At 42.0% G+C, this 23,372-nt stretch overlaps 1 protein-coding gene across 1 annotated transcript in view; it reads right to left on the bottom strand.

Annotated features, from left to right (window-relative positions):
• The window catches only part of BRDT (bromodomain testis associated), a 137,421-nt gene that overhangs the window by 12,563 nt on the left and 101,486 nt on the right, over positions 1 to 23,372 (bottom strand). The window contains exons 16-19 of the mRNA XM_069737625.1: positions 21,456 to 22,650; positions 8,893 to 8,984; positions 7,624 to 7,823; positions 6,833 to 7,022 (exon numbers count right to left, since the gene is read on the bottom strand). Of these exons, the coding sequence (XP_069593726.1) occupies positions 6,833 to 7,022; positions 7,624 to 7,823; positions 8,893 to 8,984; positions 21,456 to 22,650 (1,677 nt within the window). The remainder of the gene's footprint in view (positions 1 to 6,832; positions 7,023 to 7,623; positions 7,824 to 8,892; positions 8,985 to 21,455; positions 22,651 to 23,372) is intronic.

Here is a 23,372-nt window from a genome sequence, read left to right as displayed (position 1 = left end):
ATGGTGGAGAGGGTGAAAGTACTGAAACTCACGCTTCAAAGTAGGACCGCGAGGTTTGGCTTGAGGAAGGAGAGAGCTCGCCCCTTCGGTGGCCTCCTTAATGATTTGGTCCAGCTTGGAGCCAAATAGACAGGAACCCTGGAAAGGCAAGTTGATAAGGGACTTCTTTGAGGAGAAGTTCGCCTGCCATGCCTTAAACCAAATGGTCCTTCAGATGGTCACTATATTGCTGGACGCCCAAACAGCACATGCAGCAGCGTCAAGAGAGGGGTATACCATGTACTTCCCTGCATGAGAAATTTGGTCAGCGAGGTCGGCCAATTCCCCCGGTTGGGCTCCAGAAAGAATGCCCTGACAGAGCTGCTTAGCCCATATAGCTACAGACTTTGCCACCCAGGTGGAGGCAAACGCAGAGCACAATGCAGAAGCGGCCGCTTCAAAGGCTGACCTTGCAAAGGACTCTATGATGCCCAATAACATGAGAAAAACGAAGAGATTCAAAGAACAGTAAAATTCAATAATTTTAGTAATGCTGATTAAAATCAATAGTTACAATAAAGGATAAAAATAGCAGAGTGCCTCACAATGGGGACGCCACAAATTCTGATTAAGTAAAAGGGTGATTGACCATCTAAGTGATAATACGCCACAATATAAGGTAATAGATGGTCAATCACCCTTTTACTTAATCAGAATTTGTGGCGTCCCCATTGTGAGGCACTCTGCTATTTTTATCCTTTAGTGTATCTATTGATTTTAATCAGCATTAATAAAATTATTGAATTTTACTGTTCTTTGGATTGGATCTCTGTTTTTCTGATGTTACTGGGTATCAGGATTGTGCAATGATCATTGATTTGAAGTGCCAATATTGTTATATTTTGGACAACTTTGTGTTAATTTAACCCCTTCACAACATGCACGTACATGTACTGCACATGTCGTGTCTCCCCCTTTGATGTGGGCTCCGGCGCTGAGCCCACATCTTACCCGGCACGTCAGCTGTTTTGAACTCCATGGCTTCCAAATCTATACCAACTGGTGGGATTTGGCTTCTGGAACACCAAGGGTTTAAACAGACAAATCAATGCTGATAGGTGATGTGATTAAGGAATTCTCACAGCTGCAAAGCGAATATGGGTTACCTTCCTCTGAATTCTATAAATACTTACAATTTAGACACGCATATTGGGCAAACAGAATTGTTTTGGAAGGAGAGGTACCTCAAAACTCAGTAATACAGAGAATAACTAATCTACACAGTTCTACTGGACTGATGTCATTGCTTTATAACATTCTCTTAAGGTACCGTCACACTGAGCAACTTTAGAACGATAACGATAGCGATCCGTGACGCTGCAGCGTCCTGGATAGCGATATCGTTGTGTTTGACATGCAGCAGCGATCAGGATCCTGCTGTGACATCGCTGGTCGGAGCTAGAAGTACAGAACTTTATTTTGTCGCTGGATCACCCGCTGACATCGCTGAATCGGCGATGTGTTCACTTGTAACCAAGGTAAACATCGGGTTACTAAGCGCAGGGCCGCGCTTAGTAACCCGATATTTATCCTGGTTACCATTGTAAATGTAAAAAAACCCAAACACTACATACTTACATTCCGATGTCTGTCACGTCCCCCGCCGTCAGCTTCCCTGCACTGTGTCAGCGCCGGCCGGCCGTAAAGCAGAGCACAGCGGTGACGTCACCGCTCTGCTTTACGGCCGGCGCTGACACAGTGCAGGGAAGCTGACGCCGGGGGACGCGACAGACACCGGACTGTGAGTATGTACCGTTTTGTTTTTTTTACATTTACAGTGGTAACCAGGGTAAACATCGGGTTACTAAGCGTTGCCCTGCGCTTAGTAACCTGATGTTTACCCTGGTTACCTGGGGACTTCGGCATCGTTGGTCGCTGGAGAGCTGTCTGTGTGACAGCTCTCCAGCGACCACACAACGACTAAACAGCGACGCTGCAGCGATCGGCATCGTTGTCTATATCGCTGCAGCGTCGCTTAATGTGACGGTACCTTTAGACATTATATTGGCAAACCAGCTGATGCGATCAAAACAGATATGGGAGTGTGCAATAGGACCCATAGAGGAAAATCACTGGTTAGATATACTGGAAAGAGTTCCACAGCTGTAGACTGTCCCATATATACGTGATACACCAGGTATTGAGGAGATTTCGCCTTGGTTTGCTTTGAGCTATGTTTATATGATGCCTCAAATTAAACTTCTTTGAAAATAAATACGAGAAAATTGTTATTAGTGTTTTCACAAGCTATATGCAATTGGTTTGACTACTGTTACTATGTTCAAATATTTGTTCATCCAATTATACTGGTCTTTGCAGAGCCAAGATGTAGAAATAACGCATGAATAATGTTTCTTAAGGTTGGGGGTTGGAGAGCGGCGTTTCTCCAGTGTTTGTCTGGTTGTTGCCGTTTTTCTCTTTGTGTTAATCTTAAAATCACTTTTTTTTTTAATTGAATTTTATAAAAAATATCCTAGAATAAAAAGAAGGATTAGAGGGGGGCAGGAAAAAACGAATTTGTTTTTTTCATCCACATCATCCTTATCTTCTGGTTTATCTTGTTTATCTGAATCTTCTCCTCTGTCGCCTCTGGACTGGAACCCGATGGTGAGAGAACAAAGATGTACCTCTCCATTCTGAAAATGAGCGCATTATTAGACTTCCGAGCCTATGTATTGTAGGACGTCCGTGCCTCCTGAAACAGACAGGCTCTGGTGGGCGAGTGGGTAGGAGACGGGGCCAGGACCAAAATTCGGATCCCCTAAACACTCCGTGTGTTAGGGGTTGGGGTCCTGCTGGCTAGACATATGAGGATATGGGGTGGCAGTACACGCCATACACATAGTCTGTACGTAGGAGTACAGTGTGACGTCACACTGTATCCCTCCAGAGAACAACCATCTGAAAAAGAAAAGACGTTACCGGAAAACAACGAAAACTGAGGCAGATATGGGTCTAGTAAAAGACCTCCTACTGACACTAAGCTAAACTCATTAACCTAGTGCCAGTCGGCGGGGTGTACACTGCGGAGGAGGAGCTAACTTTTTTGTGCAGCCTCCTAGTGGCAGCAGCATGCACCCCATGATTTCCTGTGTCCCCCAATGAAACAACAGAGAAAATTTATTTTTCATATCATCTATATAAAATCTTACAATTTTCACCCTATCCTTTAGGCCTTATAATAATAATAATAATAATAATAATTTTATTTATATAGCGCCAACATATTCCGCAGCGCTTTGCAAATTATAGAGGGGACTTGTACAGACAATAAACATTACAGCATAACAGAAATACAGTTCAAAACAGATACCAGGAGGAGTGAGGGCCCTGCTCGCAAGCTTACAAACTATGGGGAAAAGGGGAGACACGAGAGGTGGATGGTAACAATTGCTTTAGTTATTCGGACCAGCTATAGTGTAAGGCTCAGGTGTTCATGTAAAGCTGCATGAACCAGTATGTAGCAGTACAGACACAGAGGGCTAATACTGCATAAAGTGTATGAGAACATGATGCGAGGAACCTTTTTTTTTTTTTTTTTATTATAAATAGGCCACACAGGGATCGTTAGGTTAATGCATTGAGGCGGTAGGCCAGTCTGAACAAATGAGTTTTTAGGGCACGCTTGAAACTGTGGGGATTGGGGATTAATCGTATTAACCTAGGTAGTGCATTCCAAAGAATCGGCGCAGCACGTGTAAAGTCTTGGAGACGGGAGTGGGAGGTTCTGATTATTGAGGATGCTAACCTGAGGTCATTAGCGGAGCGGAGGGCACGGGTAGGGTGGTAGACTGATACCAGGGAGGAGATGTAGGGTGGTGCTGAGCCATGGAGTGCTTTGTGGATGAGGGTAGTAGTTTTGTACTGGATTCTGGAGTGGATGGGTAGCCAGTGTAATGACTGGCACAGGGTAGAGGCATCGGTGTAACGGTTGGTGAGGAATATGATCCTGGCTGCAGCATTCAGGACAGATTGGAGCGGGGAGAGTTTTGCAAGAGGGAGACCGATTAGTAGAGAGTTACAATAGTCCAGACGAGAATGAATAAGTGAAACAGTCAGAGTTTTTGCAGAGTCGAAATTAAGAAAAGGGCGAATTCTAGAAATGTTTTTGAGATGCAGGTAAGAAGAGCGAGCCAGTGATCGGATGTAGGGGGTGAATGAAAGGTCAGAATCAAGGATGACCCCAAGGCAGCGGGCATGTTGCTTTGGAGTAATGGTGGAACCGCACACGGAGATGGCAATGTCAGGCAAAGGTAGGTTAGTAGAGGGAGAGAACACGAGGAGTTCAGTTTTTGACAGGTTTAGTTTCAGATAGAGGGAGGACATGATGTTAGAGACAGCGGTAAGACAATCACTGGTGTTTTCTAAAAAGGTCGGTGTGATATCGGGAGCAGAAGTGTATAATTGGGTGTCGTCAGCATAGAGATGGTACTGGAAACCATATCTACTGATTGTTTGTCCAATAGGGGCAGTATACAACGAGAAGAGTAGGGGGCCTAGGACTGATCCTTGAGGAACCCCAACAGTAAGGGGAAGGTGAGAGGAGGAGGAACCAGCAAAACATACAGTGAAGGATCGGTCAGAGAGATAGGAGGAGAACCAGGAGAGAACGGTGTCCTTGAGGCCGATGGAGCGGAGCATAGTGAGGAGGAGCTGATGATCCACAGTGTCAAATGCTGCAGAGAGATCCAAGAGAATTAGCATGGAGTAGTGACCATTAGATTTAGCTGTTAGTAGGTCATTAGAGACTTTAATGAGGGCAGTTTCAGTAGAGTGTAAAGAGCGGAAGCCAGATTGAAGAGGGTCGAGAAGAGAGTTATCTGAGAGATAGCGGGTAAGACGGGAGTGGACCAGGCGTTCGAGGAGTTTAGAGATGAAGGGAAGATTAGAGACAGGTCTATAATTAGCGGCACAGTTTTGATCGAGGGATGGTTTTTTAAGTAATGGATGTATGATGGCATGCTTAAATGAGGAGGGAAAAATACCGGAAGTGAGGGAAAGGTTGAATATTTTTGTTAGGTGAGAGGTGATAGCCGGGGAAAGGGACTGGAGGAGATGTGACGGAATGGGGTCACTGGTGCAAGTGGTCGGGCGCGAAGATGCAAGGAGCCTGCTTACTTCTTCTTCTGTAACTGCTTCAAAGTCAGAGAGTGAACTAGATGCAGTGGGGGAGGGAGGACAGTGCATGGTATGAAGAGATTGGGAGATGATTTCCTGTCGAATGTGGTCAATTTTTTCTTTGAAGTAATTGGCCAGATCGTCAGCACGGAGATCCGTGGTTGGGGCCTGCTCTCTTGGGTTGAGTAGGGACTGGAACGTGTCAAAGAGACGTTTAGGGTTATTGGACAGGGAGGTGATGAGGGTGTTGAAGTAGGTTTGTTTGGAGAGGTGAAGGGCAGAATTGTATGTCTTTAGCATGAACTTATAATGGATGAAATCTTCGGGTAGATTAGATTTTCTCCACAGACGTTCTGCGCACCTGGAGCACCGCTGCAGGAAACGTGTTTGCAGCGTGTGCCACGGTTGTTGCCGTCTGTGCCGAGTTGTTTTATATATAGGAGGAGCAGCTTCATCCAGAGCACTTTGCAGGGTTTCATTGTAATGCTTCAATGCAGAATCAGGACATAAGATGGAGGAAATAGGGGCCAATGAGGGCTGCAAGTTCATCATAAGTTTCTGGGTGTTATATACAAGACTTATACAAGACTCCTACCTTTCTGTTCTGTACAAAAGTTTTTTCGGCTATCTCAGTATCGCAGACGTATTGGGAATACAGGATCTGCTACTCACAATAAGTGAGGTCACAACTCACTTGATTTGACAATGACCTTTGCCTAGATTAGAGCATGCCCAGTTTCTACTTCTGTATAATAAAATATGAACTGCATCAGTCTATTGCTGCCAATGTTTATGAGAAGAACAGGAAGCAGAAGTCTAATATTAGGCCTAAAGGCCACTGTGAAAATTGCAATTTTTTTATGAAAAAAAAAACCCAAAACATAAATATATACTCCCATTATATATAAACACAAACTTAACCTGAAAACCTGATGTACCTGGATGTGTTATCAGAAAATGAAGTGGTAATTTTCTTATAAATTTCCTTTAAAAATATTAGTGAACTTTTATCTGACAAAGGTCACTGCATGATTTTAATACAGAGATAGTAGGTTTATCAGGGGCTTGGTGTTGAGCTGCCAAGACAAGAAGTCACAGAAGATCCAAGTTGAATAAATCACACATTTTATTGGACAAAGTATTTCAATAACGGGACGTTCTCTTCAAATCCTTATGATTCCAATAGACCAGAAAGAGGACAATCTGTTCTTGGATGTGTCATCCAATAAATAACGCAATTTACTTTACTTGGATCTTCTGTGCCCTTCCATCGTGACACCAGTGTCAATTGTTTTGCCATCTTTACATTCAGGTTTACCCAACAGTCTTGTACGGCTAGAGAGTGCCCGGCGGGATGCAGCAGCCCAAGGACCTTCTGTGTGATTGTGCCTAAATTAGAGCTGTTCCTAAATGTGCACCACTCCTAAAAGGTGATCACTTAATTTTTGTATAGATCACACTGCCATGTTTTAGGTTTGGTCAATTCACACATTTCATAAAAGAAATTGGTTCTACCAAATCCCTAGGAACTGTGTACGGACTGATTTATCTATTGACTTCACGTTTTAACCATTCTATACAATACCGTTTATAATACACAATGCCTGTAACACACACCAATTCTATTAGTAATATTTATGATAGATGCCATGACTGCTTTGTCTACAACACTTACACTCTCCCTGCGGCGCCTCTCTTCCTCCTTCTTCCTCGCCAGACTAAATTCATCTTCATTATGGCTCACTGGGGTGATGACCTCAGGCGAGTGGAGGTCTTTGGGGGGCTCTTGCATATATAGAGGCAGCGCTTCAGGACTCTCTGCCTCAGGAGATATACCGTTACTTGCTTCCATTTCTTTTGCTTCTCTGTAGAAAAAATATGGGTGTTAAAGCAAATAAGAATATTGTACTTATAACAAGGCATAATATTCCTGTTCAGCAAATTGAATTTGCATTGAAAGAATTTGATGGGGCGTCTATATACATTATGCTCTGAGGTCTCACAAGACCCCAGAACATAATAAATGTAGAGTAAAAAAATTAAAATCTCCTTGTCGCTTCCCAAGTCCTGTCCCACTGCTGCAGATCACCATTTAGTTCTCCGTACAGCAGCACAGAGGCTCCTGATATGGAGTAGGCCTCTGCCATCATTGCACCTTTTTTTTGTAAAGTCAGAGGCCTCCTCAGTGCCAGAAGGGCGATATTGTGTGATCTGGAGAAGTAAAGAAGTGGCCGGAGGGAGCTATGTAGAGGACCAGATGGTTGACCACGATGGCAGCACAGGTGAGTGACAAGTTGTTTTGTTTTCTTTCTCCATTTGCCCGACCCTCTACAAATCAAACAGTTGAAGGCCATCATTCTTTTTACTGAAAAAAAATTAAACACGTACTAATCTTCACCAGAATTAAGCTGTCTCAAGAGCCTGGAATCCAATCGTTAGGCAGAAGACCAAAGTTACAAGGCCAACCTTATTTTGTCTCCTTTATCAGTCTGCAGTTCTTGCCGTCTCTTTAATTCTTGAGCTTTCAGAGTTCTCTCTCGCTCTTCTTTGGCTATTGCAGCTTTTTTGAACTGCTGGAAGCTGTCGCTTGATGACTTTATGGTCACAAGAGTGGTATTGAGAGCCTTGGAAAACGTCGCCCAGCAAGAGTTTTGGACTTTTGCAGTCTACAACAGGAAAAAAAAATCCAGACCAGACACTACTCCCAAAATGGTTCAATAATTAATTTCAAGCTAGTCAAAGATATACAATTTGGTTGTTTCAGTGATTGGGTCAATTTGGCTCGACTTGTACTGAGGTGAAGATTAGAGATGAGCGAATTTGCTCTGGGACCCTCTTATTCGGCAAGTTGCAGAGGGAACCCAGCTTCATGGATCGCACCGGCCAATCAACTGATCAGTGCCGCAACTGCATGTGTCTCGGCTGTGTCTCAGTCACGACAAATGCTTGTTTGTTAGCGGCTGATCAGCACCGCAGCTGCATGTGTCGCGGCTGTGTCACAGTCATGACACATGCATGGAGAGCCTAAAAAACAAGCATTTGTCGTGACTGAGACACAGCCGAGATACATGCAGCTGCGGCACTGATCAGTTGATTGGCCGGTGCGATCCAGGAAGCCGGGTTTCCTCTGCAGCTTGCCAAATAAGAGGGAACCAGAGCAAATTTGCTCATCTCTAGTGAAGATCTAGTTAAATTCTCCATTACAAGACAAAAATTAGACTTGTTGCATCCACATTCCCTGGCATCTAGTAGGGGAGACGTGCTCCTCCAACCCAGGTCCTTCTCTTCCGCTCTGCCAATGGGGCATCACTGCCGAAGTCATGTTGACCGACAGCAAGCTCAGCCTAACGCAGCAGATAATGTGTCATAGTGATGCGCTGTCAAGAGCAGAGCGGAAGAGAAGGAACTGCTCTGTCGATGTGACATCACAGAATGTACGAAAATCACCAGCAGGTGCAATTCGTGACCATTCTGAGCTAGAAGAGATCGTTATAGGGCAGAACAGACAGGTATTTAACAGGTACCTGCCAATAAGCGTTTAGTCCCATAAAAGGTTGGGAAAAAAGTCCAGGATAACTCCTTTAGGACATGTACACACTTGGCTTCAGGAGGCGCCAAGTTGATTCATAGTGCTCAGGTTGAAAGAAGACATAAGTCCATTGAGTTTAACATACATATAACCTAACGTGTTAATAAACTGACCAATGGAATTGCAATAATACTTGTGTCAAATACCTTTTCTGGTGAGGTCTTCCCAATACTGTCTTCTTGATTAGAACCAATATTACCTTCTGCTGTGATTTTCTGCAATTCATTTGATAATGGATCTAAGGAAAAACAAATATCAAATTGTGTTTTCAAGAATAAATAAATAAAAAAAAACATTAAGTGGATCATTAATTAGTGCACTATGCACTTGAAGACCTCCCAGGTCATATCTTCCTCCCCAGTGTGGGTTTCCCATAACACAATGAGCCTCTATGTAGATATTCCAGGTGTGACACCAACGGAAGTGTCTCCACACTTCCGAATACAATCAATTCTAGACAACGTGTTTCTAGAAAGACTATGACAAGAGAACACTCTCGAATCACAGTTATTCACCCTTCAGTGGTCCAACCACCCTATCTCACCCACAAAATCTTGTAAACATGAAGGCCCCTGAGCACCATTTCGCATAATGTTAACAGTTTATCTTTTTGAGGGTCTATTAACAAGTTAACTTACTAAACAGAATTTGGAGCAGAGGGATATGTGGCTGCAAATATTACAGCCTCTTTTAAGACTTCCAGATTAGCTGAAGAGGAATTGTATATAGCTAGGATTACAATGGGTGAACCTTCAAGGTATGCATAAATGAATATATAGTGACCTTCGGTGACAGTCCGTGAAGATATTACCTCCCACCTTAGGGATTTATGCACAAGCTCCACTAGAGTATGATGTGTGATAGAGATGTAGGGACCGCTGTATACAGGGCTTCAGTAAGAGACTACTTGTGCTTCGGGTGAGGTGGGTCTCTTGAAGGCACACCACCCGTGGGTTATATTTACGGAGGAAAGAAAAACGGCTTGAAGCCTTTTCCTGGGTGTTCCCAAGCCCCTTACGTGTCACGATAAGAAGCATATCTTAGCCATTTTAAAACAACTGAAGTGAGTAAAGCTCGATGTATCTCTTTTTGAAGGAGGTGGGCATTTCAGACCAGGGACCCACACGGGCCATGTACATTTTGTTAAACAATTTCACTATAGTAAGAAAAAATAATTCCAAACATAGTGTATACAGAGCAATAATCAATGCAAGAGACATATACAACATCAAACAGGTTAGGCTAGAACAGAGTAGTTGAACCTAAACTAGTGAATCGGAGCCATCAGGTAACAAAGGTCCCGTACTTGTGGAACAAATATTTTAGGAGTCCATATGGTTGCATTTAAGCCATCCCCACACAAACTGTATATCCTGCCAGAAAAGATTGTGCGTAAAGTCCATCCTTCCTCGTCAGAGTTTGGGATTACTTGAATTCAAGTAGTCCATCAGAATTACTTAAAAAAAAAAAAATCAAGGATAAAAAAACCAAAACAGAAGATGTAGTTATCTTTGCCAGACTCTAGCACTTCACCTTCCGTCTCTTGTTCATCTAGTCTTCAACCTCGGTAGGAGTGGAGAAGAAATGGGCCCAGTCTCCGTCAACCAGTCGTAACTGAGCCAGGTATGCTAAAGAATATGGCATCTGGAGATCTCACAGCCGATGTTGGATGTTGATGAATGTGGCTCTTTGCTTCTGTAATTTAGTGGAAAAGTCTGGGAAGATGCTTAAATTCCAGCAAGAGCTTCTGTAACTTGCATCCTCCCTCGGTTGCCAGACCCCACTCCCCTCTCTCATTGCACTTTGAACTAATTATTTATAACTGAGATAAAGCAAATAAGTGATGTAGTGTAAAACACAGTTCTACGTTTTAAGAGCTTTAAGTTATGTTCCCCTACAGAATACTTATTGTAACATCCCCACCTTAAACAGGAGTAGGCAGCCAGCCCATTATACAGACTTGTCATCTTTTCTTATCCATTGCTTTATACATAATGCAAAAATATTCACTAAGGGTTTACCATTAGTTAAATGTGGTTGTGGCAACATAACTGACTACAAGACGCTTACTCACATTCAGCTTTCAAAACAACATCCCCAGGGTCAATTTTACATTCAGCAGATCCTTCAGGGTTAACAGATGTGTCTTTAATCTCAAGAAATTCTTCTTTCTTAGAAATTTGCAAGGTCTGGTAAATTGGAAAAATGTGATTCAGTTTATTCTCTACTGCCATACAACTTAAAAGTGATATTCGCAAAATCACAATGTGTTCTTATAAAAATTTACACATATTTGTGCCAATATAACTCATTTTTTAAAAATTCCTTATCACCACTCCAGGCTCTACTTGCCTTTCAGTTCCAACTGCAACCGTTCTGCTGTAGTTCCATTGCTTCTGGTTGATCATACACAGTGTAGTGTCTCTTTGCTTGGCCTCCAGCACTCACGGAGTATATTTCTATTGTTAAAATCGATTATGTTCCTGTTCAGTACGCTGCCTGACTGACTCTCTTCTGCCATCTGTATCAATATAGCTGCCTGTGTGTGCTTACATTGATGTTATCTGGTTTCTAGCACAGCTCAACTCTCATGCACTTATCAACAGTGGTGCTTGCAATTACTACAGTGCCTACAAGTAGTATTCAACCCCCTGCAGATTTAGCAGGTTTACACATTTGGAATTAACTTGGCATTGTGACATTTGGACTGTAGATCAGCCTGGAAGTGTGAAATGCACTGCAGCAAAAAAGAATGTTATTTCTTTGTTTATTTTTATTTTTTAAATTGTGAAAAGTCTTTTCAGAGGGTCATTTATTATTCAACCCCTCAACCCACCAGAATTCTGTTTGGTTCCCCTAAAGTATTAAGAAGTAGTTCAGGCACAAAGAACAATGAGCTTCACATGTTTGGATTAATTATCTCTTTTTCCGGCCTTTTCTGACTATTTAAGACCCTCCCTAAACTTGTGAACAGCACTCATACATGGTCAACATGGGAAAGACAAAGGAGCATTCCAAGGCCATCGGAGACAAGATCGTGGAGGGTCACAAGGCTGGCAAGGGGTACAAAACCCTTTCCAAGGAGTTGGGCCTACCTGTCTCCACTGTTGGGAGCATCATCCGGAAGTGGAAGGCTTATGGAACTACTGTTAGCCTTCCTCGGCCTGGACAGCCTTTGAAAGTTTCCTCCCGTGCCGAGGCCAGGCTTGTCCGAAGAGTCAAGGCTAACCCAAGGACAACAAGGAAGGAGCTCCGGGAAGATCTCATGGCAGTGGGGACATTGGTTTCAGTCAATACCATAAGTAACGTACTCCACCGCAATGGTCTCCGTTCCAGACGAGCCCGTAAGGTATCTTTACTTTCAAAGCGTCATGTCAAGGCTCGTCTACAGTTTGCTCATGATCACTTGGAGGACTCTGAGACTGACTGGTTCAAGGTTCTCTAGTCTGATGAGACCAAGATCGAGATCTTTGGTGCCAACCACACACGTGACGTTTGGAGACTGGATGGCACTGCATACGACCCCAAGAATACCATCAAGCATGGTGGTGGCAGCATCATGCTGTGGGGCTGTTTCTCAGCCAAGGGGCCTGGCCATCTGGTCCGCATCCATGGGAAGATGGATAGCACGGCCTACCTGGAGATTTTGGCCAAGAACCTCCGCTCCTCCATCAAGGATCTTAAGATGGGTCGTCATTTCATCTTCCAACAAGACAACGACCCAAAGCACACAGCCAAGAAAACCAAGGCCTGGTTCAAGAGGCAAAAAATCAAGGTGTTGCAGTGGCCTAGTCAGTCTCCTGACCTTAACCCAATTGAAAACTTGTGGAAGGAGCTCAAGATTAAAGTCCACATGAGACACCCAAAGAACCTAGATAACTTGGAGAAGATCTGCATGGAGGAGTGGGCCAAGATAACTCCAGAGATCTGTGCCGGCCTGATCAGGTCTTATAAAAGACGATTATTAGCTGTAATTGCAAACAAAGGTTATTCCACAAAGTATTAAACCTAGGGGTTGAATAATAATTGACCCACACTTTTATGTTTAAAATTTATAAAAATTTAACTGAGCAACAAAACTTTTTGGTTTGTAAGATTTATGCATCTGTTAATAAATCCTGCTCTTGTTTGAAGTTTGAAGGCTCTAACTTATTTGCATCTTATTAAACCTGCTAAATCTGCAGGGGGTTGAATACTACTTGTAGGCATTGTATGCAATGCAGAATTGACCTGTGCTTGTTGCATGCTGTTGACAGATTATGGATGTGAAACAGCAAATGCTGTTCTGTTGATGCTTATGGCATAAGATTATCTTCTACCATATGCATCAACAGAGTAGAATTTGAGAGGCAAAATGACTATAAAACAGTAATTTTGCCATTTTGATTTTAATGCTTTGATGCATTGTATAGGGTAAATATTGTGATTACAGACTTGGAGATAAAAGCAAAATTAATATGCACATTTGATAATTACATAATTGTAAAGGGGAGGGGAGTTATTTTTTAAAGTTTTACATTTTTTCTCTTGTATAATTTTCTATTATTTCCCCTAACATACTTGAACCCATATGTAGGTCGTCTTGACAAGGGTTTAAAAAGGGATTATAAAGTAACTGGGATTAAAAACAACGGTTAGGCAATTTATGCATTTTTGCCATTAACCAGATGTTATGCCAGACAACATTTACCTGTGGTTCAGCATTCTCAGTCTTCATTAAACAAGATTGTGGTCTCTCTTCCTTTGTAGGCGTAACGAACTCACATATAGGAGACAATATCGGGGACAACAAAGTACCTATATCTACAAACAAAATAAATAAATCTTAATTCTTAATGGAAGAGTGTTAAATGGTAAGCACTAAGTGCTAAATATAGTCATATATAGTCATGCTCCCCCCCCAAAAAAAATTATTTTAAAAATATAACCTTTATTAGGTATGTACTAAAATATTTAAATCCCGATCCCTAAATAATCAAGTATAAATTAAATGCATAAATGGTGAAAAAGTGATACAAACTAGAGTATCAGAAGGGTGCTCTTGCCCTATATACTTATACTCAATGAGCACCTTACTAACTGCGGAGGTTAGCATCCTAATTGAGATATCGTCAGATGGTGACCCCGCACATGTGTCGGTTGTCCCTGGGCTAGACTGTATATCCCCTTATAGAGGAGGGATAGAAACCGGTGAACCCTATAGTATTATATAGGTATTCTGTAGGGTAAGGAAAGTAGACAAACACCTAAACCAGCAATAGGTAGTAGGTTAGTGTTCTCAGCTAATGTGCCTTAAGCTCACAAAGCTGTATAAGATACCTGAACTGATCTGCTCAAGGGAAACCTCACTATTCAACCCCAAAATAATTAAGGGCAGAACTACCGGTAAGTACTACAAGGAACTCTGATGTTCATATACACCTTATTATAATAAAAGTACGGTACTTAACATACATGTAATCAGAAATAAAGTGCAAACAATAGTGCAGAGTCTAATTGAAACCAGGTGTCGGAAAAGGTGCTCTTTCCCCAATATCTGCACCTATAATACACCTTCCTACTTGTGGAGGTTGGTACTCTAAAAACGATTGTGAGAGATGGCACCCTTGCTTGTGCATTGTCTGTCCCTGGGCTCCCCCATGCCGCCCTGAATGAATGAAAGACGGACAGAAAACACAATCCCTAATGGGCTATATACCTTGTTAAGGCTATATTACAGTATGAACATGAGTCTTCAGGACAGTATAGTCATGTGCAGGATAGGATACACCATTTTTGTAAAGGGAGATAAAGTCCTATCCATATCTTTTGCACAGATATGGTACTAGGTCCACTGGTAGAGTGCAGTCACAATTATACAAAACAATAAAGCTCACATGTAGGATGATGGAAGGATAATCCCATATGGGAGCAATAGAAGAAAGACAAGGCAAAATATGTACATATAGAAAGTTCTATAACAGGTAGTGATCTGATCCTTTGCATTAAAGCGGATAATCTTGAGCCAGTATATACCAAAAAAACAGCCATATTAGAGGCTAGTGCTCCCCAAAATTGCTAAATTATCAGTAGGATATCAGTCATTTTCTATCCACTGTACATCTCCTGATGAACCTTAATCAAGAGAGGAGACACGTGGAGATTAAGATAGAGACCCATGGCGAGCGCTAGCATCTAAAGCTGCCCACTCTTGTTTTGTGTAATTGTGACTGTACACAATCAGTGGACCTAATACCATATCTGCCCAAAACATGGGGATAGGACTTTATCTCCCCTTACAAATTTGGGGAATCCAATCCTACACAATGCTGTACTAGTGCCCTGAATACTCATCTTCAATCTTTCATTGAAGGGGACATAGGGGAGCCCAGGGACAGATGACGCACGATCAGGGGGGCACCATGTCTTGATATCTAATTTAGGGTGCCAACCTCCGCGGGTAGGGAGGTGCTCATTGAGTATAAGGTTATAGGGCTAGAGCAGTGTTCCCCAACTCCCGTCCTCAAGGACCACCAACAGGTCATGTTTTCAGGATTTCCTTAGTATTGCCCAGCTGATAATTGCATCACTTGTGCAATACAAAGGAAATCCTGACAACATGACCTGTTGGTGGGCCTTGAGGACTGGAGCTGGGGAACACTCCTCTGACACTCTAGTTTGTTTCACTTTTTCACCATTTATGCATTTTATCTATACTTGATTATTTATTGATCGTGATTTCAATATTTTAGTACATACCTAATAAAAGGTTATATTTTACAAATAAGGTTTTTTTTTGTGCGAGCCTGTCCTAATACCCATGATTTAATTGTGCCATGTTAACCCAAGTATATTCATCCAATACAATTTGAAATGGCTGAAGCCATTGGGAATATAGTGTAGAGGTGCAAAGATAGAGTTAGGCTCTATACCTATTAAATTGAATAGGCCTTTTAAACCATGTATTACATTAAAACTTTTCAAGATATAAATGGATATGCAATATACACTTAAGTAATAGCATGTGATGTCAAACTAGGATCTGCAATTGCAACATCTGCAAAATCAACCCTTTACCTAGTAGTGATGAAAGAATACAGTCCTCATGTGTGTCTGTGATATTCGGTACGGATTTCCATGGATCGCTGACATAGGGAACTTGTGTAGACTGTGGACAGTCTTTAGAAAGAGAAGGTTGAGATGTGCCCAAATCTCTGGACATAGCAATAAAAGTTATCTAAAAACACAGAAATGTGCATTATTGAACTTGAATGATGTGCTGTGTATAATTCTAATTTACCATAACAGAGAATATATAAAACAAATACCAGTACATGTAAGTTGGTAAGTTGTCAGTCACAGCTGCCAGAAGGGGGAGGAGACTAACTGGGAACTCATTGAAGACTATAGCACGGATTTATCAAGACCAGCATTTTTTATGCTGATCTTGATGAAAGTGTAGCGTGGCGTGGGGCGGTAGCATTGGGTGTGGTACTCCTATCTTACGTACCAGAACGCTACATGAAGGTGGGTGTCCTGGTTGGGTGTGTGGACTTATGCTATGGGGGTGCTACATCCTTGCAGGCCGCATGTTATCGATTACTTTGGTTGACCAGGACCAGATGTTTGTCAGTTCAATGAGGGAGACCACCAGTCAAAAATACATTTTTAAATAAACGATAACTTGGTGGGGATTATATACAGAAGATAGCGGAAACACAACTTTATGAACATTTCCTTCACAACACTGAGCATTTTCCATACACAGTCCCAATTCTTTACTCGCTCATTCTCCATCTTCATCATTCCTCTCTAGTCTCTACTTTACCACAACCCAGCTCGGTACTACAGTCTTGTTAGCAAGAATCCTATTCTGAACTCGTTGTTCTGTGTCTTTTTTCCCATCTAGGGAACTATATTGCCATTATGGCCACTGCATATTTTCGCTGTCCCTGACACTCTGGAACTTCTGACCAGGGCACTCTCCATCTCACGTACTCTGTCCCGTCTTGGCCAGTTATGGGCCATAGTGCTAGGCGTCCTTCCCCTGGACCAGTCTCCGATTGGTCACTCAGCCCTTCAGTCACTTCTCTCCTTCTTTCCATTAGGATGTCGCTATCCACTGTCACGGTCTCCTCTCACATCAGGGAAACCCAAATCATGCTGCACTGCTACTGTCTAGACCAGGGGTCTCAAACTGCATTCCTCGAGGGCCGCAAACCATATGTGTTTTCAAGATTTCCTTAGCTTTGCACAAGGTGCTGTAATCATTATGTGTGTAGGTGATTAAATTATCACCTGTGCAGTACAAGGAAACCCTGAAAACATGACCTGTTTGCAGCCCTTGAGGAATGCAGTTTGAGACCTCTGGCCTAGACCTTAAGTCTACTCCAGACATACGTTGACAGGAAACGGTCCCAACAGGAAACAGTCTAGGTCTGTTCAGCATAGCTCCTCCCACTCTGGGCTAGTCCCAAACTTAACTCCAACCCTCTCTACAGTCGGGCAAGATACAACATTAATGCATGTCACAATTCTGGCGTAAACGCTTTGATTAACTGGGTCCTATAGTTACACATGCCATAGGATGAAGGAGACCACCCGGAACTTGATGGGGATCAACTTAACATTTAAAAGTCGGCATAGGAGACTGATTAAAGGTGATGTGAAGCGGGGGAGTGAAAACATACAGTGTGCATGCAGGGGGTTATGGTAGCCGCAGGCAAAAAGCTGAGAAATCTGTCTTATGACACCGCACAGTAGCTTGCCATAGCACAGGCACTCAGCATATCTGCCGCTCAGCACCACTGTTAAAGAAAAAAAAGGAATATTTGTTGGGCGCAAAGTACTTAAATAGTGGTTAATGTAATCTTGCCACTTTTTAATTGTATCTTTGTAACTTTCTATGCTGTATTCTTGGAATACAATGTAGCTCAAATTTTCGGTGGCCACTTTTTTGTTTTTTTCACTACAGCTTTTATGGAGAAAAATCAAACTTAAGAACTGCACCATGGGAATTTCCAGACCATTATATGAATACTGAAAAAAACAAGATGTTTGAAGGAGTTTTCATATTTCATAAAATCCTTAACATTTACTAAAACTCCCACTAATCCTGAAAATGAAGGAGACACTGTAGTGATGTAGCAGTAGTATGGTGCCCTTTTTGGTGTTTTCTACTGCACAGCAGCCATCAACTATACGGGGAAATGGGGAACTGCAGTGTGGCACCATTCCGATGATGGCGAGAAGATCCACTGTCCACTAACAAATTATACATGAATTCAGCACTATAATAATGTTACACTGCTTTCATTCTCAGAATTGGTGGGGGGCAGACCCTGACAAAGTGATTACATGTTTTAGAAATAGGAAAAAAAAACTCAAGAGTTTTGAAAAATTCTTTTTTTTGCTTTGCATTTAAAGATTAAATAGGGTTATTATTTAATTTTGCTTTAAAGAATGAACACTAGAAAAAAATTAGCTGTTAACCAAGAAATACTTAACAAGTAGATTGTTATCACTGTATTTAACTATTGTATTTACCTCATCTTGCTTTACAGGGGTAACATTCTTATTTGGACACTGGATATCTTAAAAATAAAAATAAAAAAAAAAGTTTGGTAGTAAAAACCCCGTTATAAACATCAAACAACAATTTAAAAGGAATTCAACAAATATCAGCAACATTGTTTGAAAAAATAAAATCTTATGTAACTATTAATTTTTTTCTTTTAATACTGTAATTTTAAAAAGGAATGTGTCATCAGATTTGTGCTCTCCGAACCACTGGCAGCATGAATCAGAGCGGCTCCTGCAGGACAAACTGCTGCTTCGCTCTGAAGCACTGCGACATTTCAGAGGAAAACGAAGTTGAAATCGCAGCCAGAGACAAGGTAACTCATTTAATAGGCCTATCTTGACTAACTTCTCCATTCCCACTCACCTAGACTGAAAAACATAGGGAGACACGTGACAGTGTATCTTAACGCACAAGGAGAAGCCGACGAACTTGCCAAGACACTGTCACTTGATGATCTGCAAATACAACTTATGACACATTGCCCCAGAGTATAAAAATGTACCCGAGTTTAGGCCGATATCAAGGGGTTAAGATGATGGTCTAACGTGTATGTGAGCGCCGGCTGACTGATGGCTGGGAGATATGGCTATCATGCATGTCCAATTTCGGACTGCTGATTGCATTGCTCTCTCGGAGATAAGCTACCGGCCGACGTGTCACCTAGTGGTTTTATTATAGAGCACACAGAAGATGGCTGTTGGCCAAACGATTGGACTAGGCATTGTTCGGCCGACAATGTGTGTGGCAGGAATAAGGCTCTTCTAATATCTGCATAGTGCCACCACATTCTGCCGATTCTGTTGCACATTCAACACCAGCAGCACTTCATGGACCTCGCCGACATCTTGGTTGATCCTGACGGGCTCCATTATAATTGAATCATTTCAACGGCAATTGTTACAACAATTGAATCACTATTTCTCCTATTCAATTTGGCAGGATTTGCAATGACCTCCAACACATATGTAAAAATAACCTTTGGGAAGGGTCCCATTGTGCATCAGCCACATATATCACCAGAGGTCATCAACACATCTACAAATTGGTGCACTCGGTCACCACTGGTGGCCGTGGACTTTTGGTGCATTCGGCAGTCACATTGTAGGTCCTTTACAGTTAGAAGGGTATGGCCATTAAGTCATAAGTGATTTTTAAATCCATTCATATATACAGATATACATTTGTGCATACACATACATCTCTGGTTCCTGTATGGCCTTAGATCTGTGCGCATGGTGTCTCACCAGCAGGTGGAGGAACCAATATGTTAAAGTTGCACTTTACATGAACAAATAAATGTAAAATCTGTCATTAGGCAAAAATATTCTCTGGGCTCCTATAATGACTGAACCATACATCAGTGTATTCAAAATTAATTGCACTCCGAGGCAGACATTCACCCAGCAGAAAACAAATAAATTATTCAATTTTACCCAAAACATTTATACAGTTTTGTGACATTTTAAATAAGACTGCTATGCATTTTCCTCTAGCAAGCGAAGGTGCTGACAGCCATCGTGATAAAAGAAGAAAAACGAAAGCAGACACAGCGCAAATTAATAGGGTCGGGTTTGAAATAAATTAAGATGGGGAAAATTAACTTGCAATCATTTTTTATTGTCTGTTTCAACATAGAGTGTTGAGAAAACACATGGGCGGTTTAATAAATGACAGTGTGGTGAATGATAATGCCGCCATATACACTGAGAACGCATACTCCTAGAATACAGACCCATATTCATTTGACATACAGTTAAAAATTTTTTTTTTTTTCTGAAAAACAGAGGTGGGGGTGTAACAATCCCCGTAAAAGAGAACTAGTCAGAGAAAGGGTGTCTGATCTAAAGACATCATCTAGCAACTTTAGCTATACTATAATTGTTAATGATTTCAGTCTGTTCTTTGTCAATTTTTAATAAAAGTGGTTGGAGTTTAGCAGAGAGGCTTCAGCCTGAAAATGTATAAACTGGGTTTAAATATAGTGTCGATCTACGGCTGCCTGTAAAGAATAGATTTTCTCTGGTGGTGCAGACAGTCAAAGATGCGACAGGTTGATTAAGAGACCTGTGGCTTTCAGTAGATTTGTCACATTTTACCGCAGTGCTTGTTTCATTCCAAGACTGAAGAGTTGGTCTTAAGTAAACGCACCAATTAATCAGACTAAAAAAGGTCTGTACCTTTATGAGGTATACCCAGTGGTGTACTGCAGACCACATGACAGGTATGGGGCCCCTAAGCAGGGGGGACGACAGCGCGTTAAATGGCGTCTGCCACTTATCCTGACAACCACCATAATTGTTGGGAGAATTTGTATGCAGTGGGCTCGTGCGCTCTCCATGTCCATTTTATATTTCATAGAACTGCTGTGATTGGAGAAATGATCACGGTGAACAGCGAGCATGGCATCTAAGTGGCTAGGAAAGGGGGCCCTCTGTCACACCTATTAAGTTGTTTAATGGCAGCCCGTTGGTCCCTATTTGGGATTTCGTCATAGGGACCCCAGATTTCCACATATAACCCTGGATATAAGTACTTATTTATGTAAGCCATAGTCATTAATCATTAAAAATAATAGAATAAAACAACAAATTAAGCCGGTAAAAGTGTATGAAGAGATCGTCATTGCCTATTATTATAGATTATGTTTGGGGACATCATAGCATATGATTATTAATTTAATTTTTTTTTCTATCAAAATAGAAACGGACGTAACACAAACATATTGAGAAAATGGTCGTGTCAATTGGGCAAGTCAGTTAAGATTTTAATTTTGACAGCAAGGAGAGAACTTAAAAATTATCTTAGAACTTTCCTTGCAAAAAAAAAATAAAAAAAAAAATATATACCGTATTTTTCGCTTTATAAGACGCACCTGATTATAAGACGCACCTAGGTTTTAGAGGAGGAAAATAAGGAAAAAAATATTTTGAGCCAAATAGTGTGCAAAAACCTTTAATTAAATAACAAAATATTTTAACATAGTAGACTCAACAGCAGTCAACAGCAGCATTGTGGGTAACATGTAAGAACAGTCCCATGTACCGTAAGTAACGACAAAAGCCATGTTCTGGCTAACAAGTGAGGAGAAACTTTAATCCTCAAGCACCACAATGTTCTAGTCAGTGAATCCCAGAAATTCCTCATCACTGCTGTCAGAGTTTAGGAAGCTCAGGTCCACACAGTCATTAGTGTCACTTTCTTCACTGTCCTCATATAGCATACCATCTTCAGTGCCATCCAAGGCATTACTTATCCCACATTTTTTGAATGAACGTATAATTGTTTCGTCCTTTACTGACTGCCATGATGTCTTCACCCACTCACAAACTTGAGTGATAGTGGGCCTCTTCATGCGTCCAGTTGGTGTCAGGTCATGATTGCCAGCAGCCATCCATTTATTCCACTCTTCTCGCATGTAGACTTTAAATGGCTTGTTTATAGAAACATCGAGAGGTTGCAGCTGGCTGGTAAGCCCCCCTGGAATTACCGCAAGATGGGTCTTGACTTCTTTGAACACTTTTTTTGTGTTTTCACTAATATGTGCTCTGAACTGGTCTAGCACTAACAGGGCTGTTTTTTTCAGAAGTCCTCCAGGACGTTTGGACCACACTTTATCAACCCACAATCTCATTCCATTCTCGTCCATCCATCCTTTCTCGTGAACGTGCACAACAACTCCTCGTGGGATAGCTTCTTTTGGCATGTTCTTTCTTTTAAAAATTAACATTGGTGGCAGTTTCGTGCCATCGGCACAGCAGGACAACACAACTGTGTAGTGGTTTTTTTCATGTCCTGCAGTTTTTACCGTTACGGTTTTTGAACCCTTTGCCTCAACAGTTCTGTTGGATGGCACGTCAAAGGTTAGAGGGACTTCATCCATATTCCCAATCTGGCCTAATTCATATCCATTTTTCTTTCTGCTGTCAATTACAAACTTGTGGAAAGACAGTATCTTAGCTTCATATTCTTGTGGCATTTTTTGCGCAATTCTTGTTTTTGTGCGCATAGCAAGGCCACATCTCTTCATAAATCTGAAGCACCATGATGGTGATCCAGTGAAGTCATTGATGCCTTTCTCAGCAGCAATCCGCTTGGCTTCGAATATGATCATTTTCGTTGAGACCGAAAGGCCATTATTTCTGTGGCCTATGATCCACTCTTTTACGTCCACATCTAACTCTGGCCACTTTGCACCACGCCTACGAAGACCAGATCTGCTTTTTCCCGCTTTCTGCAGCTCATCCTCCTGTTTCCTCCACTCTCTTATCATTTTTTCAGTTGGAGGCGGTCCGAAATGTCTCTCTGCTGCTCTGTTCCCATGCTCTTCAGCGTATTTTATCACCTCCAGTTTAAAGGGAATTTTATATGCATGCCTTTTCTGCTTTGACATTCTTGAAAAATGCGCAATATGCAGCAGCTAACTGTACGGTATTGTTCTGCAACAAAATACAGTAGTGAAACAACTGTCAGCTCTGTCCTTCATAGTAATGGGGGCATTGCAATTGAGAGCATGAATGAATACGGTACTATTGCTGTAGAAAATACATGGGCTGCACATCCAAAAATCACAAGTTGATCTAGTGGTGTTAGGCAAAAATGTACTGTATTCAACTGAACAAGAAGTTTTTACTTTAACATTATGATCAGACTTGTAAAGCCTTGTGCCAAGCCACGGCAAATCTCAGTGTGCCAATAACGTTAAATACCGTACTGTAGTCTTAAAGGGAACCTGTCACCCCGAAAATCGCTGGTGAGGTAAGCCCACCGGCATCGGGGGCTTATCTACAGCATTCTGGAATGCTGTAGATAAGCCCCCGATGTATCCTAAAAGATGAGAAAAAGACGTTAGATTATACTCACCCAGGGGCGTTCCCGCTGTTGGTCCGGGTCCTCCCATCTTCATCAGATGACGTCCTCTTCTGGTCTTCATGCTGCGGCTCCAGCGCAGGCGTACTTTGCTCCACCCTGTTCAGGGCAGAGCAAAGTACTGCAGTGCGCAGGCACCGGGAAAGGTCAGAGAGGCCCGGCGCCTGTGCACTGCAGTACTTTGCTCTGCCCTCAACA

This window comes from Ranitomeya imitator, chromosome 8, assembly GCF_032444005.1.
Source record: "Ranitomeya imitator isolate aRanImi1 chromosome 8, aRanImi1.pri, whole genome shotgun sequence".
NCBI classification, from domain to species: domain Eukaryota; kingdom Metazoa; phylum Chordata; class Amphibia; order Anura; family Dendrobatidae; genus Ranitomeya; species Ranitomeya imitator.
This window is presented reverse-complemented; position numbering and strand designations above follow the sequence as displayed.